Source organism: Vombatus ursinus, unplaced genomic scaffold (genome assembly GCF_900497805.2).
Source record: "Vombatus ursinus unplaced genomic scaffold, bare-nosed wombat genome assembly UNPS02014789.1, whole genome shotgun sequence".
NCBI classification, from domain to species: domain Eukaryota; kingdom Metazoa; phylum Chordata; class Mammalia; order Diprotodontia; family Vombatidae; genus Vombatus; species Vombatus ursinus.
Genome location: NW_020954567.1, coordinates 11336795 through 11364302, shown reverse-complemented (window position 1 = coordinate 11364302; position 27508 = coordinate 11336795). Strand labels below are relative to the sequence as shown.

At 39.6% G+C, this 27508-nt stretch overlaps 1 protein-coding gene and 1 long non-coding RNA gene across 8 annotated transcripts in view; one reads left to right on the top strand and one right to left on the bottom strand.

The window, feature by feature from the left end:
* The window catches only part of LOC114047611, an 8288-nt gene extending 5924 nt beyond the window's left edge, over nt 1-2364 (top strand). Inside the window, exon 3 of the long non-coding RNA XR_003569638.1 lies at nt 1009-2364. This is a non-coding gene — a long non-coding RNA (uncharacterized LOC114047611). The remainder of the gene's footprint in view (nt 1-1008) is intronic.
* Nucleotides 1-27508, bottom strand: part of DNM3 (dynamin 3) — a 689813-nt gene that overhangs the window by 121249 nt on the left and 541056 nt on the right. For all 7 annotated transcript variants that reach the window (XM_027868462.1, XM_027868461.1, XM_027868465.1 and 4 more), the window contains 2 exons: nt 14689-14853; nt 6534-6760 (listed from right to left, as the gene is read on the bottom strand). In XM_027868462.1, the coding sequence (XP_027724263.1) occupies nt 6534-6760; nt 14689-14853 (392 nt within the window). The remainder of the gene's footprint in view (nt 1-6533; nt 6761-14688; nt 14854-27508) is intronic.

The following is a 27508-nucleotide window of genomic DNA, read 5'->3' as shown; positions in this document are numbered from 1 at the left end:
GAGAGAGAGAGAGAGAGAGAGAGAGAGAGAGAGGAGGGAGAGGAGAGGGAGCGAAACAGGTATTTGGTGGGCAATATATTAATTCAGACTTCAGAGTCTGAGTGTTACAAGTTTGGCTCCAATGGCCCACTTTTTGGAACAATGAACTTTGATGGGGATGGCCAGTATAGGCTGATGTGACTGATGGTGGTCTCTCTTTGGAATCAGTGCAAGGGAAGTGAAGTTTAACTCCCTTCCTATATGTGACAGGCACTTTTTGCATCATTTTCTTTGTTTCTTTAAACTGCTTTTATTTCCTGATTTTGTCACCTATAAACTAACACCAGTCGTAGGTGATATGTGACTCATGTCTTTAATGAACTTCATGTGGTAGGGGGGAGGGAGACTGAAATGGAGAACACCAGTAACTAGTTGGCTATACACAGGACTGAGGCGGTCAAAGGTTTAAACCTCTATTAAGAACACTAGAGTCTTTTTTCTCTAGCTGGGGGCTAAGAAAACTAGGATGGAATTTTATGATTTTTAGTTGAAAAATAATTCTTTTAACTCCTAAATAGCAGAGATAATTAAACCCTGTAATGAAGCCCTCTAGGCTTCATTGGTGAGCTGGATTCAGGTGGCTTAGTTATAGCACAAGTATCTCAGTGAAGCTGTAGTCTCAGATATAAAGAGAGATATAGAGAAACAGATCAAGGCAGAGTCTCTCCTGAGATGCCCAGTGGGAGTTAAGAGTTATAATCTGGAAAGAATCTGTCTTGCCCACGTTCCTAAGGTGGGAAGAGGAACGAGTGACCACTTCATTCTTCTCCTGGTGCTTTCCACCCTAAAAATGCACCTGTTGCCAGCTGGCAGCAACAATTACTAGTCACACTGGCCATGCCAGGAGAAAGAAGATGCTTAGAGCAAGGATGAGACTGTGGTGGATAGGGTGGATGGGAAAAGAAACTGACAGCAGAGAGAAGACAGAGCTGCTCAACTCTTATTTTGCTTCTCTTTTTTTCTGCCCAGGAGGAGGGCCTTTGTCTGAGAGATGGGAGAACCAAAATAACTAATGGAGCTGATGCCCAAATCAAGCATGGAGATAGTAAAAGAACAGACTCAGCTGACTTTGATGAATTCAAGTCCCCCGGCCCAGATGGACTCTGCGTCTCCAACTCCTGAGAGACTGGCCAGTGTGACTGAGAAACCACAAAGCGGGAGAAGGGCAGATTGTCTGATTTTCAAAAAAAATGGGAAGAAACAATCTGTATATCGTAGGCCTGTGAGCTTAACTTTGATTCTGGGAAGAATACTAAAATAGATCATGACAGAAAAGGCGAGTGAACAACCACATAATGACATAGTGCTTACGATGGGCCAACTTTGGTCTTCTCAAGAACAGATCATGCCAAACACATTTCGCTTCATTTCTTAATAGGATTAATAAACTTGGAGATGAGGGGAATACAGTGGCTATAGATCATCTCGATTTTAGTAAGGTTCTTGATAAAGGATCTCATCCCATTTCCATGGAGAAGATGGAGAGATATGGGATGGACAATAATCTGATCAGATGGATTCAGAACTGGTTGTTAGTGATTCCATGTCAAAGTGATAGAATGTCCCCAGTGGAGGACCCCAGAGATCTGTGCTTGGTCCTTTGTGGCTTAATATTTTTATCTGTCACATCACCAGGCATCAAATTGGCAGCTGACACAAAGTTGGGAGAGAGAGCTGGCACATTGAGGGGAGGCAGATTCTGTATCTAAAAGTATTTTGGCAGGCTACAGTATTGGAATGGATTTAACAATAGGAAATTCAATAGGGATAAATGTAAAGTCTCATACCTGTGTACAAAAATTAGGTTGCCAAGTACAAAGTGACATGAGTCTACTTAGACAACTGTTGTTCTGAAAACAATCTGAGCCTTTTAATGGACTGCATACTCCATATGGGTCAGCAGTATGCTGTCACAGCCAAACAAGGTGCTGCAATCTTGGGCTACATTAAGGATGGTATGGCTTACAGGAAGAGGCAAGTGATAGTTGTCTTGCATTCTGCTCTTATCACACCTCATCTGGAGCTTTGCTGACCTCCAGTCTTGCATCTCCACCTGCCTTTCAGACATCTCATTTTGGATGTCCAGTAGACATCTGAAACTCAATGTGTCCAAAATGGAACTTTCCTCTTAATCTTTCTCCCTAAAATTTCTCCCCCTCTTCCCTTCCCTAGTATGCTATAGGGTAACACCATCCTCCCAATACCCCTGGCTCACAATCCAGGAGTCATCCAGGATTCCTCACTCACTCTGACCTCCCTTCCCCATCCAATCTGTTGCCAATGCCTGTCAATTTTACCTTTAAAGCATCTCTCAAACGCTCCTCCTTCTTTCCTCTGACACTGTTGCCACTCTAGTGCAGGCCCTCATCACCCCATATCTGAATTATTGTAATAGCCTACTGGTACATCTGCCAGCCTCAAGTCTTTCCCCACTCTAATCCATCCTCCATTCAGCCACCCAGGTGATTTTCCTAAAGCTCAGATTCAATCATGTCACCTCCCTTCTCCCTGATCACCATCCTGCAATAAACTCTCGTGGCTTCCTCTTGCCTCCAGGATCAAATATAAAATGCTCTATTTGACATTCAAAGCCCTTCACAACCTAGACCTCTCTTACCTTTCCAGTCTTCTTATACTTTCCTTCCTACTATGTACTTTTTGATCCAGTGACATCCTGGCTGTTCCATGAACATGACCCTCCATCTCTTGACTTCAGGCATTTTCTCTGGCTGTCTCCCATGCCTAGAACTTTCCCTCCTCCACTCCAACTGGCCTCCTTGGCTTCCTTTAAGTCTCAACTAAAACCTTACCTCCAGGAAGCCTTTCACAATCCCTCCTAATTCTAGTGCCTTCCCTCTGTTAACCTGTACATAGCTTGTTCTGTATATATTTGTTTGCATGTTCTTTCTCCCATTAAATTGTAAGCTTCTTGAGGGCAAGGATTGCCTTTAGCCTCTTTTTTTGTATCCCCAGCATTTAGCACAGTGTCTGGCATATAGTAGGCCCTTGATAAATGTTTATTAATTGATTTTTTTTCAATTCTTGGCATCAGGGTCTACAAAGAATATTGATAAGTTATATGGCATTTCATGGAGGGAAATCAGAGAGGTTAAGAGTCCTGAGGCTGTATCATATGAGGATCAGTTGAAGGAATTGGGTGCATTAATCTGGAGTAGAGAATGGTGAAATCATTCTTAAGGCAAGTTACAAAATTCATAGTTGCTCTGTTCAGGATGGAGAGAGCTCTAGCAAATGTCTGGATATCTGAAATCCCCTATTACCTCTCTATCATGCCTCATTGCCAGGTCTGTCAACTGTGAAATGACAGTTTCATGTGTTTGCTCTTTCTCATTCAGCTGTTCTCTGGTATAGTGGGATAACAATATCATGTCTGTTTCTCCCTCTGCTGCTCTTCAACCAGGTCTTCTCTACCATGTGTCCCCATTTATTCTTGGATTTCCTCACATTAACATATCTTATGCCTTACACTAACCATTCATATGTAATGCCATTTGGCACTTTCCTTAATTTTTAACCTATACTTTTCCTTTTAAATAAGGTATTCCCCACTCTTTCAGGTCTGGGTCTCATCCCACAAATTTTTGCAATGCCTATGAAATCAAATTTGCTTATAACCCTTAAGCTGCATATTTGTGTACAGATATCTGAGGACAGAGATATCCATATTTATCACTCCATGTCTTTTGACTGGCAGTCCCCCATGTCTGGAGGGCTCTTCCTCCTCACTTTCCTTCACTTAAGCTCTTCAGCACAGTGTCTGGCATAGAGTAGGTGTTTACTAAATGGTTGTTGCCTTGACTTACCTTCCTGGCTTCCTTCAAAATAGCTCAAATCCTATCTTTTTCAGGAAAACTTTCTTTTCTTCCCTATATCCTCTCCTCTACCTGATAAAGCCTTCTTCCTGAGACTATCTTCCACTTAGTATATATCACATATTACACAGGTATTTAACTGTCATTTCCCCCATTGGAATATGAGCTCCCTATCCTTACTGGGTTTATCACCTCTTCGAGGAGATAAGACTTATATGCATGAAACAGATAACATACTACATATTACATGACTAAATGTGAGCTCCTTGAGGGCTGGGATTGTTTTTGTCCTTAGTGCAGTGCCTGGTACCTGGGAGTGCTGGATAGATTCTTGTTAACAGATCGATTGCCTGACTGAATCACTGCTTTTCTTTCATCTCCCATAACTTCTGGGTATCTTTACTAATATTCTTGTAGCATTGCAGCTACTCTATGATTTCTAGTTTGGTATAGGCAGAGGCAGTTTTCTCTTCTCCTTCCCTTTGAATTTAAAGGGTTTTTTTATTAGATTTGCAAGACTCCAGGGAAATTTATTATTATTATTATTATTATTTTGCCAGCAATTATTCCACGCCTGACCAGGAGTTTGTCACTGCTATATTTTTAGTCATCATCTAAAAATCCAAATATTCTTTCAGACATGATCTTCTTGTTTTATTTTGTTTTTGCTAGGCAATGGGGTTAAGTGACTTGCCCAGGGTCACACAGCTAATAAGTGTCAAGTGTCTGAGGCTGGATTTGAACTCAGGTCCTCCTGATTCCAGGGCTGGTGCTCTATCCGCTGTGCCACCTAGCTACTCCTCAGACATGATCTTCTTAACTAACTGTTAACTCCCCACATTCCATTTCTTTTTCTATTCATTACTCCATTTTTCCTACTCTACAGTTCAGCCATATTTTCCTACTTGCTGTTCCTCCTACACAATGCTCCATTTCCCATCTCCCAGACTTTGCACTGGCTGCCCTCTTATGACTGGAATGCTCTTCCTCCTAACCTGCATCTCTTAGTATCCCTGCCTCCTTTTTCAAAAATTTATTTTTTATTTTTTAATTAATTTTTTTAGTATCCTTGCCTTCTTGAAACTCAAGTGTCATTTCCTTCAGGAGGCCCTTTCCTTATCCCCCAGTTGCTAGTGCTTTCATCTCTAAGGCTACCTTCTGTCTACTCTGTATGTTTCTTATATGTATCTCTTTATTTACATGTTGTCTCCCCCGTTAGAATGGACATTCCTTGAAGGCAGGGGGTGCACTTGTGTTATCTCATATATACCAAGCTTATAAATTTAAGTATTGGCAGGCAGTAAATGCTTTAAGAAGTGCTTTTTGGTTAATTGATTGAATTAGCCCAGAAGAACAAATGAAATTAAGAAAAGTTGATAACCTGTTGTTTCCTTTAACATTTAGGAGCGTTATTATTCCTAATTATTATTAATGGTTTTAATGGTGCTATGAACTTTAAGCGTTCCTCAGTACAAATACATATATCACTAAAAATCTGACTGATGTACTAAATTATGCTGAAATTCATTGATAGTCTATTTAGAAATTTGTATTGGGTTTCATTCTATTTCAGGATGGCACATTGGCTCAGAGTTAAGGTACATATTGAAATTCTTTAGAAGTATTAAAAGTCTGAGTTTTGTGGTAACAAAAATGAAATTAATGTGGATTAGGAAATGATTAAATAAATTGTGGTAGATTAATGTAATGGAATATTATAGTACCATAAGCAGTAATGAATGTGAGCAATTTAGAGAAGCATGAGAAGACTTGAATGAAGTAATACAGAGTGAAGTAAAAAGAATCCTGAAAAAAAAAAGGACACAACTGCAAGGTAAATGAAAAGAATATGAAAATAAAACTGAATACTGATAAATTATAATAATCAATCTTGGTCTCACACCAGGGATAAGGAAATACATCTCTTTCCTTTCTTTGGACAGATAGAGAACTGTGGTTGTAAAAATGTCACATAGGCTTTCAGATATGGTAGCTGTATCTGTTGGTTTTGCCTAACTATTTGGTGGGTGATGTCATATCTGGAAATGACCTGATACGAAAGGTGATGCAATGAATAGAGTGCTGGACTAGGAGTCAGGAAGACCTGAGTTTGGATCCTCCTCATATACTTACTAATTGTGTGACTGTGAACAAGTCATTCGACTTGTTCACAGTCATCTCAGTTTCTTCATCTGTCTAATGCGGACAACAAAAATACTTGCTTCATAGGGTAGTTATGAGGAACAAATGACTTAACAGATGTAAAGTACTTTGCAAACCTTATGGTCCTCTATAAATATACTAAATATTATTCCATAAAAACAAAAGGCATAGATAAAATACTATCTTTTCAAAGTATAACAAATTTGCTTCAAATCAAGGCTGCTAAAGTATTGAGGAATAAACAAAAAGAGAAATGGGAAACAGTGACCATTGAAATTGAAGCATAGACTTCCCTTTATTTGGCCCACAAAGATAAGTAAGTTAAAATTTAGCGAGTGCTTTGATGAAATAGAGCAACTACTTATAACAGCAAGAATAGTAGGTATTGTTTCTTGGGAATGCAGCGTGACACCTTGGACATTTCAGCAGTTGGTGTTTAAAAATAACCTGGGATTCAGGTTTTCAAGACCTTAGGGAAAGCAAAGACTACTGCCTCACCTACGAGAATGCTGTAGCCAGGAGTCATCCACAGGAGGAGGTGCAGGAGTAGACACAGTGGCACTGTTGATATCACCAATAATTACGAGGGCTTCCTTAAGGGCTTGGTACATTCGAAGCATCTCGTCACGGCGCTGAGCCTGCTCGGCAGACTCTTCCATCAAAGTGTTTTGGTCCTCTGAGGAATATAACTGTGCTAGGAGCTCTGAATTTATGAAATCTTTGACCTGTCATGTCACCAGAAGAAAACAAAAGAAAATGAGTGAGTGCATAGTCCAAACATTTTAGAGATATCCAGGGCAAGTGGACAAAACCCACTAATGTCCACTCTAAGACGGCATGTTTGTTTATCTTTGCTTTCTTTATTACCCATTTTTGTCTTCAGTACTGTTGCCAGTAACAGTTTTAATTCTTTCTGATGGTTGGTGACAATAAAAAATAATCTTGAGTGAATTTAGGGAAAGCCAAAAATTTGCCATCACTCTATTAGTGCCTGTTGATAGCTAAAGCAACCCCACAATGCTTTTTGAAGCACTATTGCCTAACTTGTGGCAAAAAGCAGTATTTTGACCAAGAAACCTTTCCTAGACATTTATAAAAAAGTATTGTAATATCATCCAGATACCAAGTTACAATGTTACCTGTCTTGGGATAGCATCAATTGAAAATATTTGTCTGAACTACATGGGGACTATGCTATATGTTTTATCAAAAAAATTAAACAGATCCAATTTCTAACCTCTAATAGTTTTTTGATTTAAGAGAGAGAATGCTGATTAGACCTGACCAACAGGATACTGAAAACTGAACCAATAATGAATAAGGACTGAGGGTAGAGCAAGGGTAGGTGAATTTTGTGGGGAGGTATGGTGAAAGTCTGATAGACAAGAAGACTACTAGAGGGACCAATACCCTTAGATAGTGGTCACTTCCACTTAGGTAAAGAAGGCCTAATGGAAGAGGTAAAATTTAACTTGATCCTTAAAGAAAGGGAATGTTATCAACAACAGCACTTATATAGTACCTACTGTGTGCCATGTAAGCACTTCAAAAATACTCTCATTTGAGCCTCATAACGAATCTATGAGGTAGGTGCTATTATTATTTACATTTTACAATTGAGGAAGTGGAAGCAAACAGAGGTTAAGTGACTTGTCCAGGGTCACATAGCTGGTAAGTATCTGAGGCTGGATTTGAACTCAAGTTTTTCCTGACTCCAGGCCTGGCACTCTATCCACTTCACAACCTAGCTGCCCTAGATCCTGGTAAGGTGGCTAAAAAAAGAATAAGGCAGTAGAGTTTAAAGGATGGGAAAATGACTAAGAAAAGAGGGGATGCACATGTATGTTTAGTCTGGTCAAAGTGGGGGAGAAGTGGAAAATCAGAATGAGTTGTTAGGTGAAGGCCTTGAATGCTAAAGCATTTGGACATTATCCTAGAAGTAAGGGGAAATCAAAGAAGGATTTTCTGTCCAAAGAAGGAGCAGCAGAGTGACATGATAAGAGGGGTATTTTAACAAAGATTAATTTGTTGGTGTCATATAGGGTGTATCAAGAGTGAAGGAAGGGGGGTCATTTAGGAGGCTATTGAAATAGTCTAGGAATGAGGCAGTAAAGGCCTGGACTGGGGCGGGGGGTAGACGAGGAAATAGAAAGGAAAGGATGGATATGAGAGACACTACATAAGAAGAGTCAACAGAGCTTAGTGACTGATTGAGTGGGAGGGACAAGAAGGAAGAAAGAGTGAAGAGTGACTTGAAGGTTGTTAAGCTTGGATGACTAGGAAAATGATGATACCACTGAGAATAATAAGGAAGCCGGTATGAGGGGAAATATGATGAGTTTGGCTGTAGGAATGCTCTCCTTCCCCTCTACAAACACATTCATATGGGGATAAGTTTGCAGGTGTCCACATAACCATATGTTTCCCAAATCCCATACTGCATTTTGGTAGATGGTAAAATTCTTAAATAGATGAATAAGACATTTTTCATAGCTAGGGCCACCAGTCCTTAAAAAAGGTTTATTTTTTACTAGTGTCTCTTAGTTAAATACAGTTTAAAAGAAAGAAAACCAAAGCTTTGCAACTTTTCAAATGGCATATATGTGTATGTGTGTATGTGTGTGTGTGTGTGTGTGTGTTTACGTATACATGTCATTCGGTGGTGTTAAGTTAACATTTTCGTTCTCCAACTAACACTTCAGAAAATAGTCTTCATCCTGGTCCCTTCTGCCTTTCCCTCATTGCGCCAACTAAAACTCTAGTCCCTTGAGGTAGGACCTGGCAGAGTAGGGGAACCTCTTTTCCTGGGGTCCTCAGCACCTCAGTAAATTCTTGAATAGTGTTTATGTCTATGAGCATGAACACTCAACTAAAATGTACGATTCTGTTATTCAATATTGTTTATGTTGTAGGCTCCCCACTTCTCCCCCGCCCCCGCTTTTCTGGAAGGTAGAGTCAAATTGAATTAAATGTGTAATGTAAAGTAAAATAATTATGCTTGAGTATTAGAATGGGAAAATAAAGGAATGTGAGATGTTTAAAGGGGTTCAGTATATTTTCCTCTTCCACACCCCTAAGCCTTTTCTGTCAAGGACTATAACCTGTTCCTTTCTAAAACATATTTAGCCTGCATTACCTGAACCACTTTTAAAAGCCCCACAAATATGGAAAGAAATTCAAATCTTTTTCATATTATACATAGTTACATAGGAGAGCATTTCCTTAGTATCAGTTTGTTTCCAGATTTTTAAGGAGGTAGCACAGCAGGGTTTCTCTGCTGAAATGTGTGTGTGTGTGTGTGTGTGTGTGTGTGTGCACACACACGGTAATTTAATTGAATGGCTTTATTTTGCTTGGTTTTTTTTTGGTAGCATACTTAGTATTTTATAATTCTTAATGGCTTTGGGAGCCACGATGGCGGAGTAAGAAGTCAATTGCTCTCACTGTCCCTTATTAACCTCTGAAAGCCCAGAAAATATCACCCCAGGAAAAACCCTGGAACAGCTCAACCAGCAGAAAGACGGGTGCAGCAGTCCAGTAGCCCAGGTAGCTTGAGGGATTAACAGGAAAGGCCCCTCTTGCCCTGAGGGAGGGGGAACAGTACAGAACAGGAGGCATCCCAGCAAGCTAGCAGAAAGCCCCACCTCAGTATACCAGGGGGAGATCCTGAACCTCAGGTGGTGGAACAGGCAAGCACCAACACCAGGACCCCTGAGTGCCTCAGTATGGGCAGGAGAACCAGTGGAAATCGACTCAGAAAACCACCACGTGCCATGGTGTGCCATGATAGCCAAGTCTCCCAGTGCCTCAGCAAAACTCTGGGAAGGGCAGCTCCAAGGGAGAAAGCCCCAGGCGTAGAAACATCCCACAGCAGTGAAAAATCCATCTATGAGGAGCCAAAGAAAGTGAAAGGAAAGACCCAGGTTACCAGGCAACCTCCAGGGGCCAGACTACCCAATCCTACCCCTAGAGTTCCAGTGTTGCTGATTCTAGCCCAACACCAGGTAAGCTGCCAGAACCCTACAGCCTCCAACTGCCAGAATTGGAGGCCCCAGCACACAAAGTCAGTGACCAGGCCCTAGGTTCCCAACACAAGAAGCTTGGGTCAGTGCACCCTGCTCCCCAGGGGGAGAGCTCAATCTTTTTAAAGGCCAGGAAATAAGCAAACATCATGAGCAAAAGGAAAGGTACCATAGATTCTTATTATGGGGGACAGTGAAGATGAAGGCAGAAATTCTGAAGAGGACAACATTGTCTACAAACCCACATCTGAAACCTCAAAAGGGAATATGAACTGGTCTGAAGCCCAAAAAGCCTTCTTGCAAGGGCTCAAGGAGGATTTTAAAAGTCAAATAAGAGAGGTAGAAGAAAAATTGGGAAAAGAAATGAGAGGTATGCAAGAGAGAGTCAATAACTTGGAAAAGAAAGGACAAAAATTAACTGAAGAAAAGAAATCTTAAGGGTCTTACTGGGACTCTCAGAATATTCTGAACTCCCTATCCAGCTCCCCCACAGTGCTCTAGGTTCCCTCTTCTTTCATTTGATCCCATTCCCTCCCAACTTTTCCTAGCACACTGTCCCCACTATTATTGTTTCTCCCTCCCCATCTCCTCCCCTCCTCCTCCTTCTCTCTCTGTGTCTCTCTGTCTCTGTTTCTGTCTCTCTCTCTCTCTCATCTCTCCCTATCTACTCATTCCTTCCCTGCTGCTGATAAACATGCTGAAGTCTCCCCCATCCTTAAAAAACTCTCATATCTCTTCTTTCCTTCTTATCTAAACTTGAAGAAGCCATCTATCTATCTTCCACACCCTCACCTCTTTTTCAATCTCTTCTAAACTTTACAGTCTGGTTTCTAACCTCATCATTCAACTGAACCTGCTCTCCCCCAAATTACAAATGATCTCCTACTTGTCAAATCTAATGACTCTCTCTCTCTGCTCATCCTTCTGGCTGTCTACACAACATTCGATACCATTGACCATTTTCCTCCTGGATGCCCTCTCTCTGGGTGTTTTGGTGTCTGCTCTCTGTCGGTTCTTATCCTACCTATTTGATAGTGCCTTCCTAGTCTTCTTTGCTTCTCCACCCATGCTTCATTCAGTTACTGAGGCTGTTCCAAGGTTTTGTCCTGGACTTTCTCCTCTTTTCTCTCCATACTCTCTCACTTGGTATTCACATCGGCTCCCAGGAGTTCAATTATTGTCTTCATGTAGATGATTCTCAAATCTACACAATCAGTCCTCTTTTCTCTCCTGAGATCCAGTCCCATACTACAATACCTTTTAAACAAATGTACTCCTCTTCAAAACCTCCCTTTTACTGTCAGGGAGAGCAACAGTTGTTCTAGGCATACAGGTTTGTAATCTTGGTGACCTACTTGACTCCTAATTTTTACCTGCTCCTCTTATATATACGTCCCCCTTTCCCCACTTCCAAGCCACTGCCCTCATTCAGGTCCTCCTGCCTCTTCTCAACTCCTCAACTTCCATATTATCATATGATCACATTATCCTTCTAGTCATTAAACTTCAATGGCTTTCTATTACTCCAAGGATTAAATATAACCTCTACTTTTTGGCATTTAAGTCTGTTCAAAAATCTGACCTTTTCCCTATCTTTTCAGTAGCTTTACTTTCCTCTGTGTCTATAGTCCAGCAATAGGGGCCTACTAGCTGTCCCTTACACATTATTATACGCCCTCTTCCAACCCAATACATTTGCACTGTCTGTCCTCTATGTCTGGAATGCTCTTTCTCCTTCCTCCCTTAACCTCCAGCTATTAGACTCCATGATTTCATTCCAGACTCAGCTCAAACACCACTTCCTGAAGGAGGACTTTCCCCATGCCTCCAGCAGAGAGTGTCTCCCCACTTTAATTCTACCTTCTATAGACTCTGGGTGGACCACTTCGGAAATACTTTATTTTCCTCATCAGAATGTAAGTTCCATGAGAGTAAGACTTTTTTTCTTTTTCTTTTTTTTTTTTTTATCTCCAGCACTTAGTACAGTGTCTGATGCAACTTAAGCACGCGTTCATTAGTTTGAAGGGAGCTGAGATCTGTTCAGACCAGAGGTGGGGAGCCTGTGGCCTCGAGGCCATATGTGGCCCTCTAGGTCCTCAAGTGCGGCCCTTCGACTGAATCGAAATTTCACAGAACAATAAAAGGATTTGTTCTGTAAAACTTGGACTCAGTCAAAAGGCTGCACCCGAGGACCTAGAGGGCCTCATGTGGCCTCGAGGCTGCAGTTCTCCACTTCTGGGTCAGAACCTAAGGCACTTCTACTCAGAAATTCTATTTTAACAGTTAGAGTAACAGTAATACAAATGAATATAGGCAAAGCGCTTCACAAACAAAGTGTTATATAAATGCTATTGTTGTTATTATCATATTTGAAACATGTATTATTCTTTCCTGTTTCATTGCACTTCTGCATTGTGATGCGCAGTATTGTTCTATAATTCCACAGTCCTAGTTTTACCAAATTATTAGTCAAATGATTGTGAGAAAATTGTAACTTCTGTGAGCCACAGTTTCCTTATCTGTAAAACAGAGAAAATAATATTTGCAATGCCTTCCTGCCCAACTTCAAAATGTTGTCATGAGGCTCAGAATGGATGAAACACTAGTGGAATCAAGCACAAGCTGTGCCTTGCAACCATGTGCCATGGAACCATAGAATGGTCCATGCTATGTTGCCATTTAGGACCAGGATCTAAGCTGGACACTCTGCTGTTGCAGCTTTCTCAAGTACTTTTTTTTTTAAAGGAATATTATCTAAAAGGGAAGAGACCGAGACATATGCCTGCACTGATGGAGCATCCTTTTCTTTCTCCCCTTAAACATTAATGAACACAACTATTTGATGATTTGATTGTTTCCAGTGTAGGATGACTTCTGGTTGTAAACATGCTGTTTTCTTTGGGTTGTTGTTACCTGGTATGTTTTAGTAATGCAACAGCTGCTGCGTTTCAATGGACAAAAGCCTTAGAGTATGTCAGAGGAAAGGCAGGCATTTTTGGACTTTAAACTTCTTAAACAATTCCATATGGAGATGTGAGTGGCAGGATTTTTTATTTAAACTTTCCAAGGGAACTGCTCACCAAATTCTGAACTTTATGAAAGCTCGCTTAAACATATCCTTTCTATAGTCTAGGTAGCCATCCCAGTGAAGGACCCAGAAGAACTCTAGCTGAGTCTGGAATGAAATCACAGAGTCTAATAGCTGGAGGTTAAGGGAGGAAGGAGAAAGAGCATTCCAGACATAGAGGACAGACAGTGCAAATGTATTGGGATGGAAGAGGGCGTATAATAATGTGTAAGGGACAGCTAGTAGGCCCCTATTGCTGGACTATAGACACAGAGGAAAGTAAAGCCACTGAAAAGATAGGGAAAAGGTCAGATTTTGAACAGACTTAAATGCCAAAAAGTAGAGGTTATATTTAATCCTTGGAGTAATAGAAAGCCATTGAAGTTTAATGACTAGAAGGATAATGTGATCATATGATAATATGGAAGTTGAGGAGTGAGAAGAGGCAGGAGGACCTGAATGAGGCGACCTACTTGACTCCTAATTTTTACCTGCTTCTCTTATATATATGCCCCCTTTCCCCACTTCCAAGCCACTGCCCTCATTCAGGTCCTCCTGCCTCTTCTCACTCCTTTGTGGCACTGCTCGGTGAGTGGTCGAGGGGCAAAATCAGATTGCATGATATACATACAGCATTGTGATGGTCATACACATACAGGAAAAGGAAAGCATTCTACCCATTGTAGACTTCTCCCTGCTCATTGCAAACTGCATGCAGACTGCTGATCTATATAATACGATACCGTATCACAGTGTTCTATACTGCATGCTATACTACACTATGCTATATCATAGTATATATCATATTCGAGTCATGCGAGACACCGTTGATTTGTACGTTTGTGATCATAACAGTGCCTTTCCTTGAAATATAATATTGGCAACGTGTTGCATAGATTTCAAGGTTCTATGACTTTTTTTGGGTGTGGGTCTGTCCTCTACAAATGTAGATTATAACCTTGCTTTGACTAGGCGGATGGTCTTGGAGGATTGCTGTGGCTGCGACATTTCGCATTCTATGGTCAGCCTGCTGATAAGCCTCTGTTATGCTGGGCCTCCGATGACGGGCATTTAATTTGTCGCTGGTGCATTCCTGAAGCTCTTCTTTTTGGTTTTGTTGTTGTTGTCATTTCAGTCGTGTCTGAGTCTTCATGACCCCATTTGGGGTTTACTTGACAAAGTCAAGTTTCCTTCTCCTGCTCGTTTTACAGCAAACAGAGTTGATTTGCCCAAGGTCACACAGTTAGTAAGCGTCTGAGGCCAGATTTGAACTAAGGAAGATGAGTCTCCCTGACTCTAGGCCTGGCACTCTATGCACTGTGCCACCAAGCTGCCTTTTCCATTTTCGTAGGATGTGCAAAAGCTTGTATTCCATTACAACAGTGCTAGAGAGTCCGAAGTTACCTCCTTACCAGGATAAGAAGTTGAAATAAGAGTTTAGTAGAAGAGGCATTCTCTCAAGAAGACAGAAATTTTCAAAAAGCCACCGTACAATATTAAATACAATATAAATAACCAATGATGGATAAGAAAGTAAAAGATGAAGCCATTTATGATCACTTACGTTGTTGATCATAAGGTGCATTATTGTTTTGGGAATCAGGTCTCGGATACACTTGTTGGTTATAGACATGTAGGAGTCTACAAGGTTGCGAATGGTTTCCACTTGTCTCTCTAATTGTGGGTCCATGGAAAAGTTTTCTGCTTGACCACTCTCATCATTGTCAGCCTAAACAGAAATAAAGACAAAACTGGTTTTAACAGTATCCCCTTAGTTCCAGTGTGGGGGAGGGGAACCTCAACAACATCAAATAACCAATTTCATCATGTCCAGTGTCTTTAGCATTTTTACCACTGAGTGGCAACACACTTTGTATTATTTCACACCAGGTCAATCTGCCGTAAGTGGGCCCTTGTAAGGTCAGAAGCAAGGTAATGTAGTGCCAAGAGTACTGGACTTGGAATCATAGAAGTTGGATTGTTCATCTAAATTTAGATAACATAATTTAGAATTTTAGATTAGGAAGCAAAGTTAGAGATCATTTATTGTAATTCTTTTAGTTTTGCAGGTTAAAAACCAAAACCAAAACCAAAACCAAGACCAAGACCAAACCTGTGGCCCAGAGAAATAAAGTGACTTGCCCAGAGTCATTTAGGTAATGAGCAACAGAACTGGAATTCGAACCCAGCTTCTTTAACTTCAGACTCAAAATTACTGCCTGGTTTTCCTCATGCCACATATTCAATCCATAGTCACATCTTGTTTCTTTCTTAAACATTTAATTAATTTATTTTTTCAATGAACATTTATTTTCTTTCTCTCCCACCTTCTTCTCTTGGGAAAAGGAAAAAGCAACAACATTGTAACATATATGTGTAGTCAGCAAATTTCCAAACTGTCACTTGCCAAAAATGTATGTCTCATTCCACATTTTGAGTCTATCCCCCTTCTGTCAAGAAGTAGGTAGCATTCTTCATTATAAGTCCTGTTAAATCATTGTTGGTCATGGTTAAGTCTTTCAAAGTTGTTTGTTATTGCAATGCTGTTATTGCATAAATTGTTCTCTCGGTTCTACTCACTTCACAGCATCAGTTCACACAAGCCTTCCCAGATTTCTTTGAAATAATCCCTTTTGTCATATCTTATGGCAGAATAGTATTACACTACATTCATATAACATAATTTGTTGGGCTATTCCCTAATTGACAGGTGCCTCCTCAGTTTTCAGTTCTTTGCTTCAACAAAGAGAGCCACTATCAATATTTTGGGACATACAGGCCCCTTTCCCTCTTTCTTTGATCTCTATGGAGTATAGTCCTGTTAGTGGTATTGTTGGATCAAAGGGTATGCCCAGTTTACTTTGGAAGCATAGGTTCAAACTGCTCTCCAGAATCACTGGACCAATCCATAGGTCCACTAGCAGTATTCCTGTTCTCCCATTGCCAATTCAACAATTGCCATTTTCCTTTTTTATCATCTAAGCTAATGTGTTGAGCATGCACGTGAGGTTGCTTTAACGTGAATTTCTCTAATTACTAGTAACCAAATATTGTTTCTAACATCATAGTCTCTCTCCTATATGAACCCTTCTCTTTACTCACTGCCACTATCTAGTTCGGGTCCTCACCATGTCTAGGCTAGATAATGGCAGTAGTCTTCTAATGGGTCACCCAGCTTAGGTCTCTTCCCTTTCCAATCCATCCTCCATTCAGCTGTCAAAGTGATTTTCCTAAAGGTAGTATAGGTCTGACCAAGTGATACTCCACCTCCACCCAATAAATGTCAGTGGCTCTCTATTACCTACAGAATCAAATACAAAGTCTTGTGTTTGACAGTTAAAAGTCTTCATAACCTGACCTTTCCCACCTTTCCAATATCCTTATACTTGACTCTCCTTTATGCACCCTATGATTCAGCTGCATTTGGTTGCTTACTGCCCCTTGGATACAACATTTTATTTGCCATCTCTGTCTCTGTGCTATTGTACTGGCTTTGCACCATGCCTGAAATACATTCTCTTCTAACCACTGTCTTTTAGAGTCCTTGGCTTCCTCAAGGTCTCAGCTGAAACATCACCTTCTGTGGGAAAACTTTCCTTTCCCTTCTCTGATACTAGCACCTTCCCCTCTGAAATATCTTTCAATCTACATTGTATATATCTTGTACATACCTACTTATTTACATGTTGTCTCATTAGAATGTGAGCTTCCTGAGGGCAAAGACTGCTACTGTCTTTCTTTGTATCCTTATGTCTTAGCAAAAGCTTGTTGACTGACTAACCTAACCACTCCTTTTCAGTCTCCTTTGCTTTTTTACCATCCAAATTATACTTTCTAACTGCAGGTATTCCCCAAGACTTTGTCCTTTTCTTTCCTTTTCTTATTCATCTATGCTATCTCTTTTGGTGACTGAATCAGCTCTCATAGATTTAAATATATCTCTATTAAGATGACTCACACACATCTAGCCCCAGTTTCTCCCTGAGAGTCAGTCTGGCATCGTTAATTGGCCACTGGACATTTTTAAATCGATGTCCTAGAGATACCTCTAATTCAGCATGTCAAAAATAGGACTCATTATCTTTCCCCAAACTCATACCTCTTCTAACTTCCCTCTTCTGTTGAAAGCACCACCATTCTTCCTGTCTACCAGATTCATAACATGCTATTCTCTCCTCCTTGTTCTCTCTCACCCTCATTTCCAGTCAATTTCCAAATCTTGCCACTTCAACTTCCATAGTATTTCTCATATTGGAGAAATTCTCTCTATTTACATAGCCACCACCTTGTTTAGGCCCTTACCACCTTTGGACAAGCTTATTTAAAGAGTCTCCTACCTGGTGTTCTTGCTTCAAGTCTCCCACCACGCCAGCCCATCCTCTGCATTGCTGCCAAAGATTTTCCATCAGTGCTGACCTGATCACATCAGTTGCCTACTCAAGCATCTCCAGTGGCTCCCTGCTGACTATAGGATACAACCTCAACTTCTTTCCTTGGCCTTTAAAGTAAGCCTCTTCTAACCTGGCTCCAGCCTTATTGGCCATTTCTCCTCTTCTTATACTTGGCAGTCCAGACAAACTGGCCTTCTCCCTATTTCTCATCTAAGATTCTCCATTTACTGTTTCCATGCCTTTTGTACTGGATGTTCACCATGATTGGGATGCACTACTTCTTTACCAGCTTACCTTTACCTGTTAGAATTCCTTTGTTCCTTCAACATGCAGCTCAAGTACCATATTTTGCATGAAACTTTTCCAGACTGTTCCAAAATTACTTTGTATTTAATTATTTTGCATATATATATGACTTATCTTTGTAATTATTCTGCATATAGTCATGTATATATATATATATATATACACACACATACTTGCATTTATATTAGAATATGAGCCTCTTGCCATTAGAGGGTGTTTCATTCATTGTATTTGTATTTCTGGTGCTTTACACAGTGCCTGGCACAGTGTTTAGTAAATGCTTGAATAACTGATTGCCATGACACCCCAACAGCTTCTCTTCTAATGGAGTTCTGAACTTTTGGGGAGAGACTAGAACTAACCCATCCCAGGGATTCTCTAGATTAGAAATGAGGTTGTGCTGGAATTCTTAGGTCTTTTCTAGCTTAGATCATGCTTTTCAGACTAAACCTGGCTCAAATCTGATTCCTCAGGGCTGGAATAGATGAACAATGGGAGGTACAGGGTACAATTGACCCCAACATTTGCTTTCTGTGATTTATGATTACTGTGTTTTTTCAGGGTTCTGCCACCACTACCAAACACTAGTTTCATTGCAAACATATTACAAATTCACCTGCCAACTTGTTCGTTGAATAAGACAAAATAAATAAATTATCTCTGCAAAGGAGAGTAGAGAAGTATCTGTTTTCTATATCAAGAAATCTGAGTTCATTAATTTTGATTTATAGGTAACAGATTGTATTAGTATGTCATCTTTGTCATTTGGTGTTAACCTATTGGCTTAGCATTGAAATCAGAACAAAGATTCCACATATAAATTCAGTTGAATTATCTAAGCCCCAGAATACCAGTATGTTACTATAATAGTATGGCTAATTTTAAATATGAATATAAAAATAAGGAAAATAATAATTTACTCTCTTCAATACTGACACAAAATAGAGATCTTTGGAAATGTACACTCTGATCTATTTCGATTTTAATCCAGTAGCAAATATTAATTGAACATCTACTATGTGCAAGGCACTATGCTAAGTATATTGTTTAATTGTATTTATAAATGACAATTCTCAAGTCATTACAAATTATTTATCCTGTAGGTAGGAAAGCCATAGAGCTAGAAAACAGCACAGAGATTATCAGAGGATAAGAGAAGAATCTCAGTGTTTTGGCAGTATTTTGAGTGGTTGTCATTACAATCACTTGCTGATTCCCAGAGTCACCATACATCTACAGATTCCTTAGGGGAATAATGATGGGGCTGCTCCAGAGAAATATGTTGTGGTCTCGTATGCTATCATAGGGAAGAGAAGGGATTTTTTTCTTGACAGCTGTTTTCCCTACAACTTGGAATTTTCCTAGAAAATGACTTCTTTGGTCATTGGTAAAAAAAAAATGATAAACCAAGTCTCCTAGGAGATTCCTTGCCTGAACAGGAATCTCATCTTTGTTTTTATTATTTTTTGGGGGGAGGGGGGCAGACGAGAGGTAGAAGGTAGGTCAGAATTAAGGCCAGAGAATAGGATATGGGGTACAAGAGGTAGCAAAAAAGGCAGCACAGAGGAGAAAGGGAGGCAGGAAAGGTCAATATTGTTTGTATCAAAATTGGCCAAGTTTCCAAATCTGCTCACTGAGTTTCATGGTGTAGAAATAATTTTAAAATCAGATATTTATCCAGAATGCAACTATTTCTGGGAATAATAAGCAAAAGTGTCTGCCTTCAAATACTCTGGAACTTGAGTTATATGCAGTTATGGGTCACTTAAAAATTCAAAATATAAGACCATGATTTAAAACAAAGTGGAGACTGATTATACATATGATAAAAGTGTGTCTTGTTTTTGTCCAAATATGGGACTTTCCTACTTTGTTTGAAATGTTTTTTTTAAGTGAGTGCTTGACAGAAACTAGAAGGCACAGAAACCTCACATTAAAGTGCTAAGAGCTACTATCAGTGGACAATCTGTAAAAAATGAAAATAAAATGTTTGTGAAAATATGCCTTTCAATGAGGAAATATAACTAGTTTGTAAATATTTGATTTATATATCATTTTTTTCTAGCATATCTTTTATGTAAAATGTGATTCTGTAGAATAGTGTGTGTAACTATGTTTTCTGACCTAAAATATGTTTACAACTTTGTGTATTTGAATTATAAATGACAGCCCTAAATTAATTTCTTCTTTTAATTTGTTAAGCAAACAGTGATCTAGTACTTAGTATGGAAAAAGCAACATGAAAGTCACTCTACAATGAAACACTGACAAGGCTGTCTAATGGAAATCAAATTGTCCTATTAAGTTTCAGTATGTGATTTCTCTGGCTCATCCAGTCGAATAATTTTTAACTCTTATTTTTCATTTTCATTGTTGCCATTAAGAGTGTAATGGAGCCCAGAGAGCAAAGCAGAGAAATAAGAGTTGTAAAATCTCTAAGGGTGAAACATAGAGTGCTGCGTGAGCTACTCTGTTCCTGGCTGGTATTTTCCTCTGTGGTATATTTCCTGATTTTCCCTGTCTCGTTACATCAGTTTCATTTAGCTTTGCTTTTGGTTTTTGAACATGCAAAAGTTTCTGGGCTTATGGATAATTTGGACTAATGGCCAGTTTTGAAACTCAATGCAACTGATCAATTTTATAAGGTTGTAACGCTTTAGATCGCTGTAGAACAGAGAGAGAACACCATTTTAATACTTTAACGTATTACCTAAAAACTCAGAGGGGGTATTTACCAAAGTAACGGGTGAAATTCAACTTGAGGTTCTGTTTTACATTCTGTAACACTAGTAGACACAGTCACATGCAGAGTTTAATCATCCTTTTAATGCCCTGCACATGGTGGAGAGGCACAGAATTCGGAGGGAACTTTGGATTTTTTTTTTCTTCTGGTTTTAGGAAGAAGCAAGCAGTAATTTCTCCCTTCTAAAATGCTTAAGATGAATGGAAAAAAAATTGTACATCTACGGAATTTTTCTTTTAACAAAGTAATTGCAGACAGCACATGCTCCTTTTCTCTACACTCTTCCACCCCCCCCCCCACATCTAACCAAATTCGTTATCGCTTTCTTTTGCTTGTGTGTATACTGTAAATAACTGTGTGTTTTTTCCTTTGTTTAAATTACAGGATTGCAATAAGATTCTTTGCTGGCTAAGCAGAGAAGTGACACATGTTTATCATTATCCTCATCAAGGGAATGTAAAATAAAAATAGTAATTTGTCTCTGATCTTTGAGGCAAAGAAGAAGTCTGCAAACATTTAACCTTTTATGTGCAGGTTCATTGGCAATGTTTACAAAATGTGGATAATATTGCAGGAACCAATCTCCTTTTGAAAAATACAATAGATATGGTCTCTGCATTGCTGACTTTTTCTGAATAGTTTTCAATGCTTTTACCAACAATTTGCAACAATGAAAATCCCATCATTGTAATTATAAAATTGCTTATAAAATTCATTTTGCAATTGAGTTTTTCTCTTTGCACAGTCATCAGAGCTTAAGATCTTAGATCTCAAGGGAATTTAACTCTTTGAATGGGCATCTTCGAAAGAGTCTGCTTTGTAAATCCTTGATGGAAAAGCCATATCTTTAAGGGCTTTCTATTTTAACAGTGGAGGGGATGGAACATCATGAATAGCCAATAACTTTCATAATCATTTGAAATGTCACATATGTTAGATGGTATATAGTTTGTACTTACTGATTTATGGGTATGTTTTCTTCCCTGATAGACTGTAAGTTCCTTGAGGGCAAAAATGTTTCATTTTGTCTTTTATTCTCAGCACCTGGCCTTTAGTAAGTGTTTATTCATTGAATGACTGGTTGACTGGATGTATAATTTGCATTCTTCTTTTGCCTTGACTCCTTTCATTATTAATAGTATTTGGGTAAATTCCAGGATTCTTTGAGGCATATTTAAATAATGATAGCTCAAATTTATATGATCCCATAAAGATTTACAGGGGCAGCCCAATTGCACAAGGGACAAGAGTACCAGTCTCGGAGTCAGGAAGACTCATCTTCCTGCTTAAATCTGAGTTTAAAGCTGTGTGATCCTGGGCAAGTCACTTAACCCTGTTTGCCTGAGTTTTCTCATCTATAAAATGAGCTAGAGGGCAAACTACCCCAGTATCTTTGCTAAGAAAACCCCAAATGGAGTCATGAAGAGTCAGACATGAAAAACAACTGAATAACAACAAATATTTACAAAATGATTTTCTCATGTATGTGTAGGGTTCCACTCTTACCCGTAATTAATCACAGAAAGACAAAATACTTTTTGTTTGATTTAATCAGTCAATCAAAAATATAAACTAGGCAGAAACAAATTCTTGATCAATTTAAAAGGATTATGGTGCTTTAACTATTGGATGAAAGCAGATGAAGCCACACAGGAAACATCTTGTGACTAGCTGAAAGAATCAGATATACCTTAGGGTCTACATATAAAAGTGTCAGATAGTCCAGTATTTAGTTAAGATAAGAAGACTAGTTTAGGGCTGGAAATCTCCAGTTTGGAGAATTCCAGTTCAAAAATTGGAGCCAAGTTCCTGAGAGAAAATCACTAATTCCATTAGAGACACTAGATCAGTACAAGATAAGTCATCTAGAAGCAGAGAAATATACACTGAAGACAGTAAAGACAAACATGAACAGACAAACACAGACACAGTTGTATATACACAGATAGCCACATGAAGAAGGCAGCAGCTTCAGAGAATGTGAACCCCTGCGGTGGGGCGAGATGCTGGCTCATGGCTAGCTCTACACACTTTCCCTCAGAACTCAGCAGACGGCTCCACCTAAGGAGAGTTGCATGAAGGCTCTCAAAATGGATCAAAGAACTTCCTGTAACCAGAACTGTGGGCTATCCCTTAGCCACGTGTGGTCTCTACTATGTGCCTTATTACTACCTTGGCACTTTAAGGTGATACCCCTACTACATCCCCCAGTCCTACGTGGATCAGTACTTTGACTCTTGGATGACTTTGGGTGAGCGAACATGTTAACTTAAATTTTTTTCCTTTACTATCCCACCTTAGTAAATGCCTTTTTTTTTTTTTAAAAAGCTAATTGAAGTTTGGCTAACTGATATTAATGGGAAATATACATTGGTGGGGGCTTGTGAACTCCTTGATGACAAGGACTATCTTTTACCATATCTCTTTCCCTTTGTGTACCCAGCATATATCATAGTGCCTGGCATAGGGTAGGCACTTAATCAATGTTAAATGACTGACAGCCTTTCAGGGTTACTCCTGGGAGTAGTCATCAGTCAGCCTTTAGGGACCCAATCTGCTATTGTGAAGAGCTACTTAGGTGAGAGGCCCCAGATAGATAACTACACTCACAACAACTACAAGTGTTATTTGGTACAAGAAATACTATTCTCAATTTACAGGTTAAGAAACTTAAACCCAGAGAGTTTCAATGAATTGCCCATAGCTAAAGAGCTGGTTTACTTATAGAACTGAGCATCAAAGCCAGGTTTTCTGACGGAAATTCCAAGACTTTTTCAATAACACTATGCTATACCTCTAAGTAAAGTGTGGGGCTATAATTCTTCAAAAGACAAACACCATAAAAATGGAAAATCATAATTCTGTCAAGACTCTGACAGTAATACAGTCATAATAGCTCCTAACACATAGGGCCTAGATTTTAACTTTTTTTTCTACATAGACCCATATGGCCTGAACACAAGGCTCTTTACTCTCCTGTTGGCCATCCTGGGGATACTTTCCAGCTTTTCAATGTCTCCCTATAGTGGGACATCCAGAAACGAACACAGTACTGACGTATGTGGTTTGACGAGGGCAGAGTACAGTGGGATTATCACCACCTTATTCCTAGAAATTCTGATGCCTTTAATGCAGCTGAAGAGCACATTGGGTTTCTTGGAGGGCACATTCCACTATTAATGAATTTGTAGTACTCTGAAGCCCCCAGAGATGTTTTTTTTTCTTTCAGACAAACAGCTGTCTAAACATGCCTTCCTTTTACCTGTGAGGGTGATTTTTTTTTAAACGCAAGCAAGATAACATTAATCCTATTTTCATCTTATTAGATTGAGTCTAATGATTTAGCCTATCAAGATCTTATTAACCCTAGTTTTTGTCACCAAATGGATTAGCTATAGGGCAGCTAGGTGCTGTGGATAGCTCTCTAGCCCTGGAGTCAGGAGGACTTGAGTTCAACTCCGACCTCAGATACTTATTAGCTGTGTGACCGTAGGCACGTTTGCCTCAGTTTCCTCATTTGTAAAGTGAGCTGGAGAAGGAAATGGCAAACCGCTCCAGTATCTTTGCCAAGAAAATCCCAAATGGGGTCATAGAGGGTCAGACATGACTGAAATGACTCAAGAATTACAAAGGTTAGGTATCCTTTTCAGCTTTGTGTCACCTGTAAATGTGACCATGCCATATAACCCTTAATTCATGTAATTTAAAGAATGTGAAATAGCACAAAGCCAACAATTTTTGGGACATTCCACAGAAACTTCTTTCCAAGTTGACCTCAAACCATTAATAGCTATTCTTTGGCTCCACCCGTTGAACCGCTTTGACTCCACTGAATTGTATTGTCACCTCGCCCAGCACTTTCCATCTTCTCCATAAGAATAGGATGAGAGAATTTGTCACATATTTTGCTAAAATCTAGGTAAACAATATCTACAGTATTATCCTACTCCACCAATTTAGTAACCCCATTGAAGAAGGAAATAAGTTTAGTCAGGCATGACCTGTTCTCAGCAATCTGGCTGACGTGCTGACTATTGGTGGTCACCGCTTCCTTTTTTAAGGTGTGCATTACACGTTACCCATCCTTTTAATGACATTTTAGGCTGGCTCAAAGTCAGTAGCTTTGTCACTGGCCACATCTGAACTGATGGCAGGGATCTGGAACAAAGGATTTGAAGTAGCCCGTGATGCCTTGCAAACAGTTTCAGTTCTGCCTAGGCTTTTTGTTTTGGACTTCTACGGGAAGGATGAGGCAAATGGCAATGCCTTCAACCAGAAAGTCCTTTGTCTTTTGTTGGGTTTGAGGAGGGAATGCAGTTATGAATCCACTGTAGTTAAAAGGAACTTTCTAACCCTACATCAGATACAGGCTTCAGACTAGGTCTTTGAGTCTACTAACAGTAAGAAATGAAATCCAAAAGGTACATTAAGTGGGCTTAATTAGATGTGGGCTCTAATTAGCTAGCTTGTTAATATGTGATATAAAAATGTTTGGCCTCTAGGTTTATGACTCTGGGAGCTGACAGATCTTTCTATTTCTTTGTAGAAAGAAAACAGCTGTGCTTTTTTCTTAGTTTGATGACATGGTATATGTGAGGGCCCACTTTTCTATGATGGCTGAAGTTCAGCCTTTGGTCTATCAGTGAAAACAAGAGACAGCAGAGCCACATCTTCTTATGAGGAAGAAAGAGGTAGTCAGTTGAAAAGTAAGGCTGAGGCCTAGTAGGTGGCAGCAGCAAGAATAATGCAGAAACAAGATATTTGGAGAGGGGTGTCTGAGACCTGAAGTATATTGGAGGGCATCAGCAAGTTAGCACCAAGTGGGGAGTAGGCTTTGCAGACTAGTATTATGACATCACCAAAAGACACCAGTAGCCCTGTTGTATGGAATTTCTTCTCCATAAGCGTGTGCTGGTCACAACTGTTTCCTATGTGTCTATCAGTCCATGCAAGTATACTGGTAACTTTCTTCACCTATATGTGTGCCCATTTGTGATCCCTACATACATCTACTCTACTTAGTAATGTTAGGTATATTTATGAGAGTGAGGCCCAGGTTTCTGTGTGCTACTTTGCTCTCTATCTTGTTTCATTAAATGCTTTTGCTTTAAACTGAAGGCATTCTTTGGATGACTAGTAAAAAGAAACTTATCACTGGGAGTTTGTGAGCTATGGCTTTATGTGGAGGTAAAACCACAGAACACCTAGAACCAGGATAACTTTTGAAAGAAGGGCACACACAAGAGGGGGTGCCGCAGGTGCTATAATAGGTTCTAGAATTTTTCCAGACATTGAAGTAAAATCTCCAAATATTTTGCAGATTCTCATCTCTTCCCTTTTTTGAAAACCAGGACATTTTCCCTTCTTCAATTTTCTGGCCTCTCCCACTACATTGGGTTCTATCAAGTATCCAAAATGTAGTTCATCTGTGTGAGGTGATTCGAACTTATCAAGGAAATCTAGGTTTTTATCTTACTATTTTCATACTTATTTTGGCCATCAATTCTGTATTAGGCACATTTTTTCATCCTTTCCTGCCTAAACATCATCTTCCTTGGCAGAGAAAACAGAAGCAAAATAAAAACTAAGCAGCTCTATCTTCTCTTTGGATCAGTTTCCATCAGTCCAAGCACACTGGGCAGCAGCAGCACCCTCTGTTAAGGTTCCTCTTTTCTCCAATATAGCTACCCATTCCCCAAACCTTTGGGTTTTTGTTCTTAACTTTGCTCATTAGCTCCAGCTCATTCTGAGTTTTATCTTTCTTGACAATCTTCTTATAGAATCAAGCCATACTTCTATGTTCACCCAGTGCCACCTGTTCTTGCTTTTATCTTCTGTTCATTTTTTAAAAAAATCTCTGTTGATTAGTGAGTGTCCTGAGTATCCACATCAGGCTCTTTTAAACAACTTCCCTTGTTCCTTCCTATAGGAATTGTTTCTGAATCTTCAAAATTTTATCTTTGAGAGATTTCTTCTCTCTCAGGCTGAATTTCATAGCAAAGTGTTAAGCCAAGAGTGAGCAAGTCAACAGGGAAATAAGCATTTTTCCAGCACTCTTTATATGCCAGACATTATGCTAAGTGCTGAGAAAAATATAAGCAGAAAGAAAGGCAGTTGCTTTTCTTTCTCTGCCTTCAAGGATCTTACATTTTAACGGGCTAGACAATACATAAAAGGGAATCAAAAAGGGGAAGGAAGAGAAGAAATGAAGGTATTCAGAGAGGAGGAATCAGAGAAAAAGTACAGGAGAGTAAGGACCGCAACCTATAGAGGTGTGGGAGACCCTAACCACCTTTCTTTTCAACCCTTTGAAATATACACTTCCAAAATCTAGGGTGAAAATCACACTATGCCAAGTTTTTCTCTCTCTTCCATTATAAACTCTAAGATGAAGTAGTGATTCAAGGTTCCCATCACTTTCAGTGTAGAAAAAAGCTACCTACTTTAGCAAGAATTAAATTCAGAACAGAATTCCCCCTCCCCTTTTTTTTAAAGGCAATTGGGGTTAAGTGACTTGCCCAGGGTCACACAGCTGGTAAGTGTCAAGTGTTTGTTCTGAGGTTGGATTTGAACTCAGGTCCTCCTGACTTCAGGGCCAGTGCTCTATCCACTGCGCCACCTAGCTGCCCCTGAAAATTTCCCTTGAGAAGGATGAAATTATCTGTAAGGCAAGTTAAGAGAGTATTAATTTCTGTGAGGGAGAGGACTGGTAAGAGGAAAAAGAGAAGAAGAGAGAAAAAGAAGGGGAGACAAGAGAACTGATATTTTCCCCAAAACTCACCCCTTTTCCAAATTTCCTTTTTCTGTTGAAAGCAATATCATTCATCCAGTCTCCCACCCTTGTAATCTCAGAATTACTATCAACTCTTCACTCTCTCTCATTCTACACATCCAATCAATTACTAAATCTTGCTGTTTCTACCTCCATAACATCTCTTATGTCC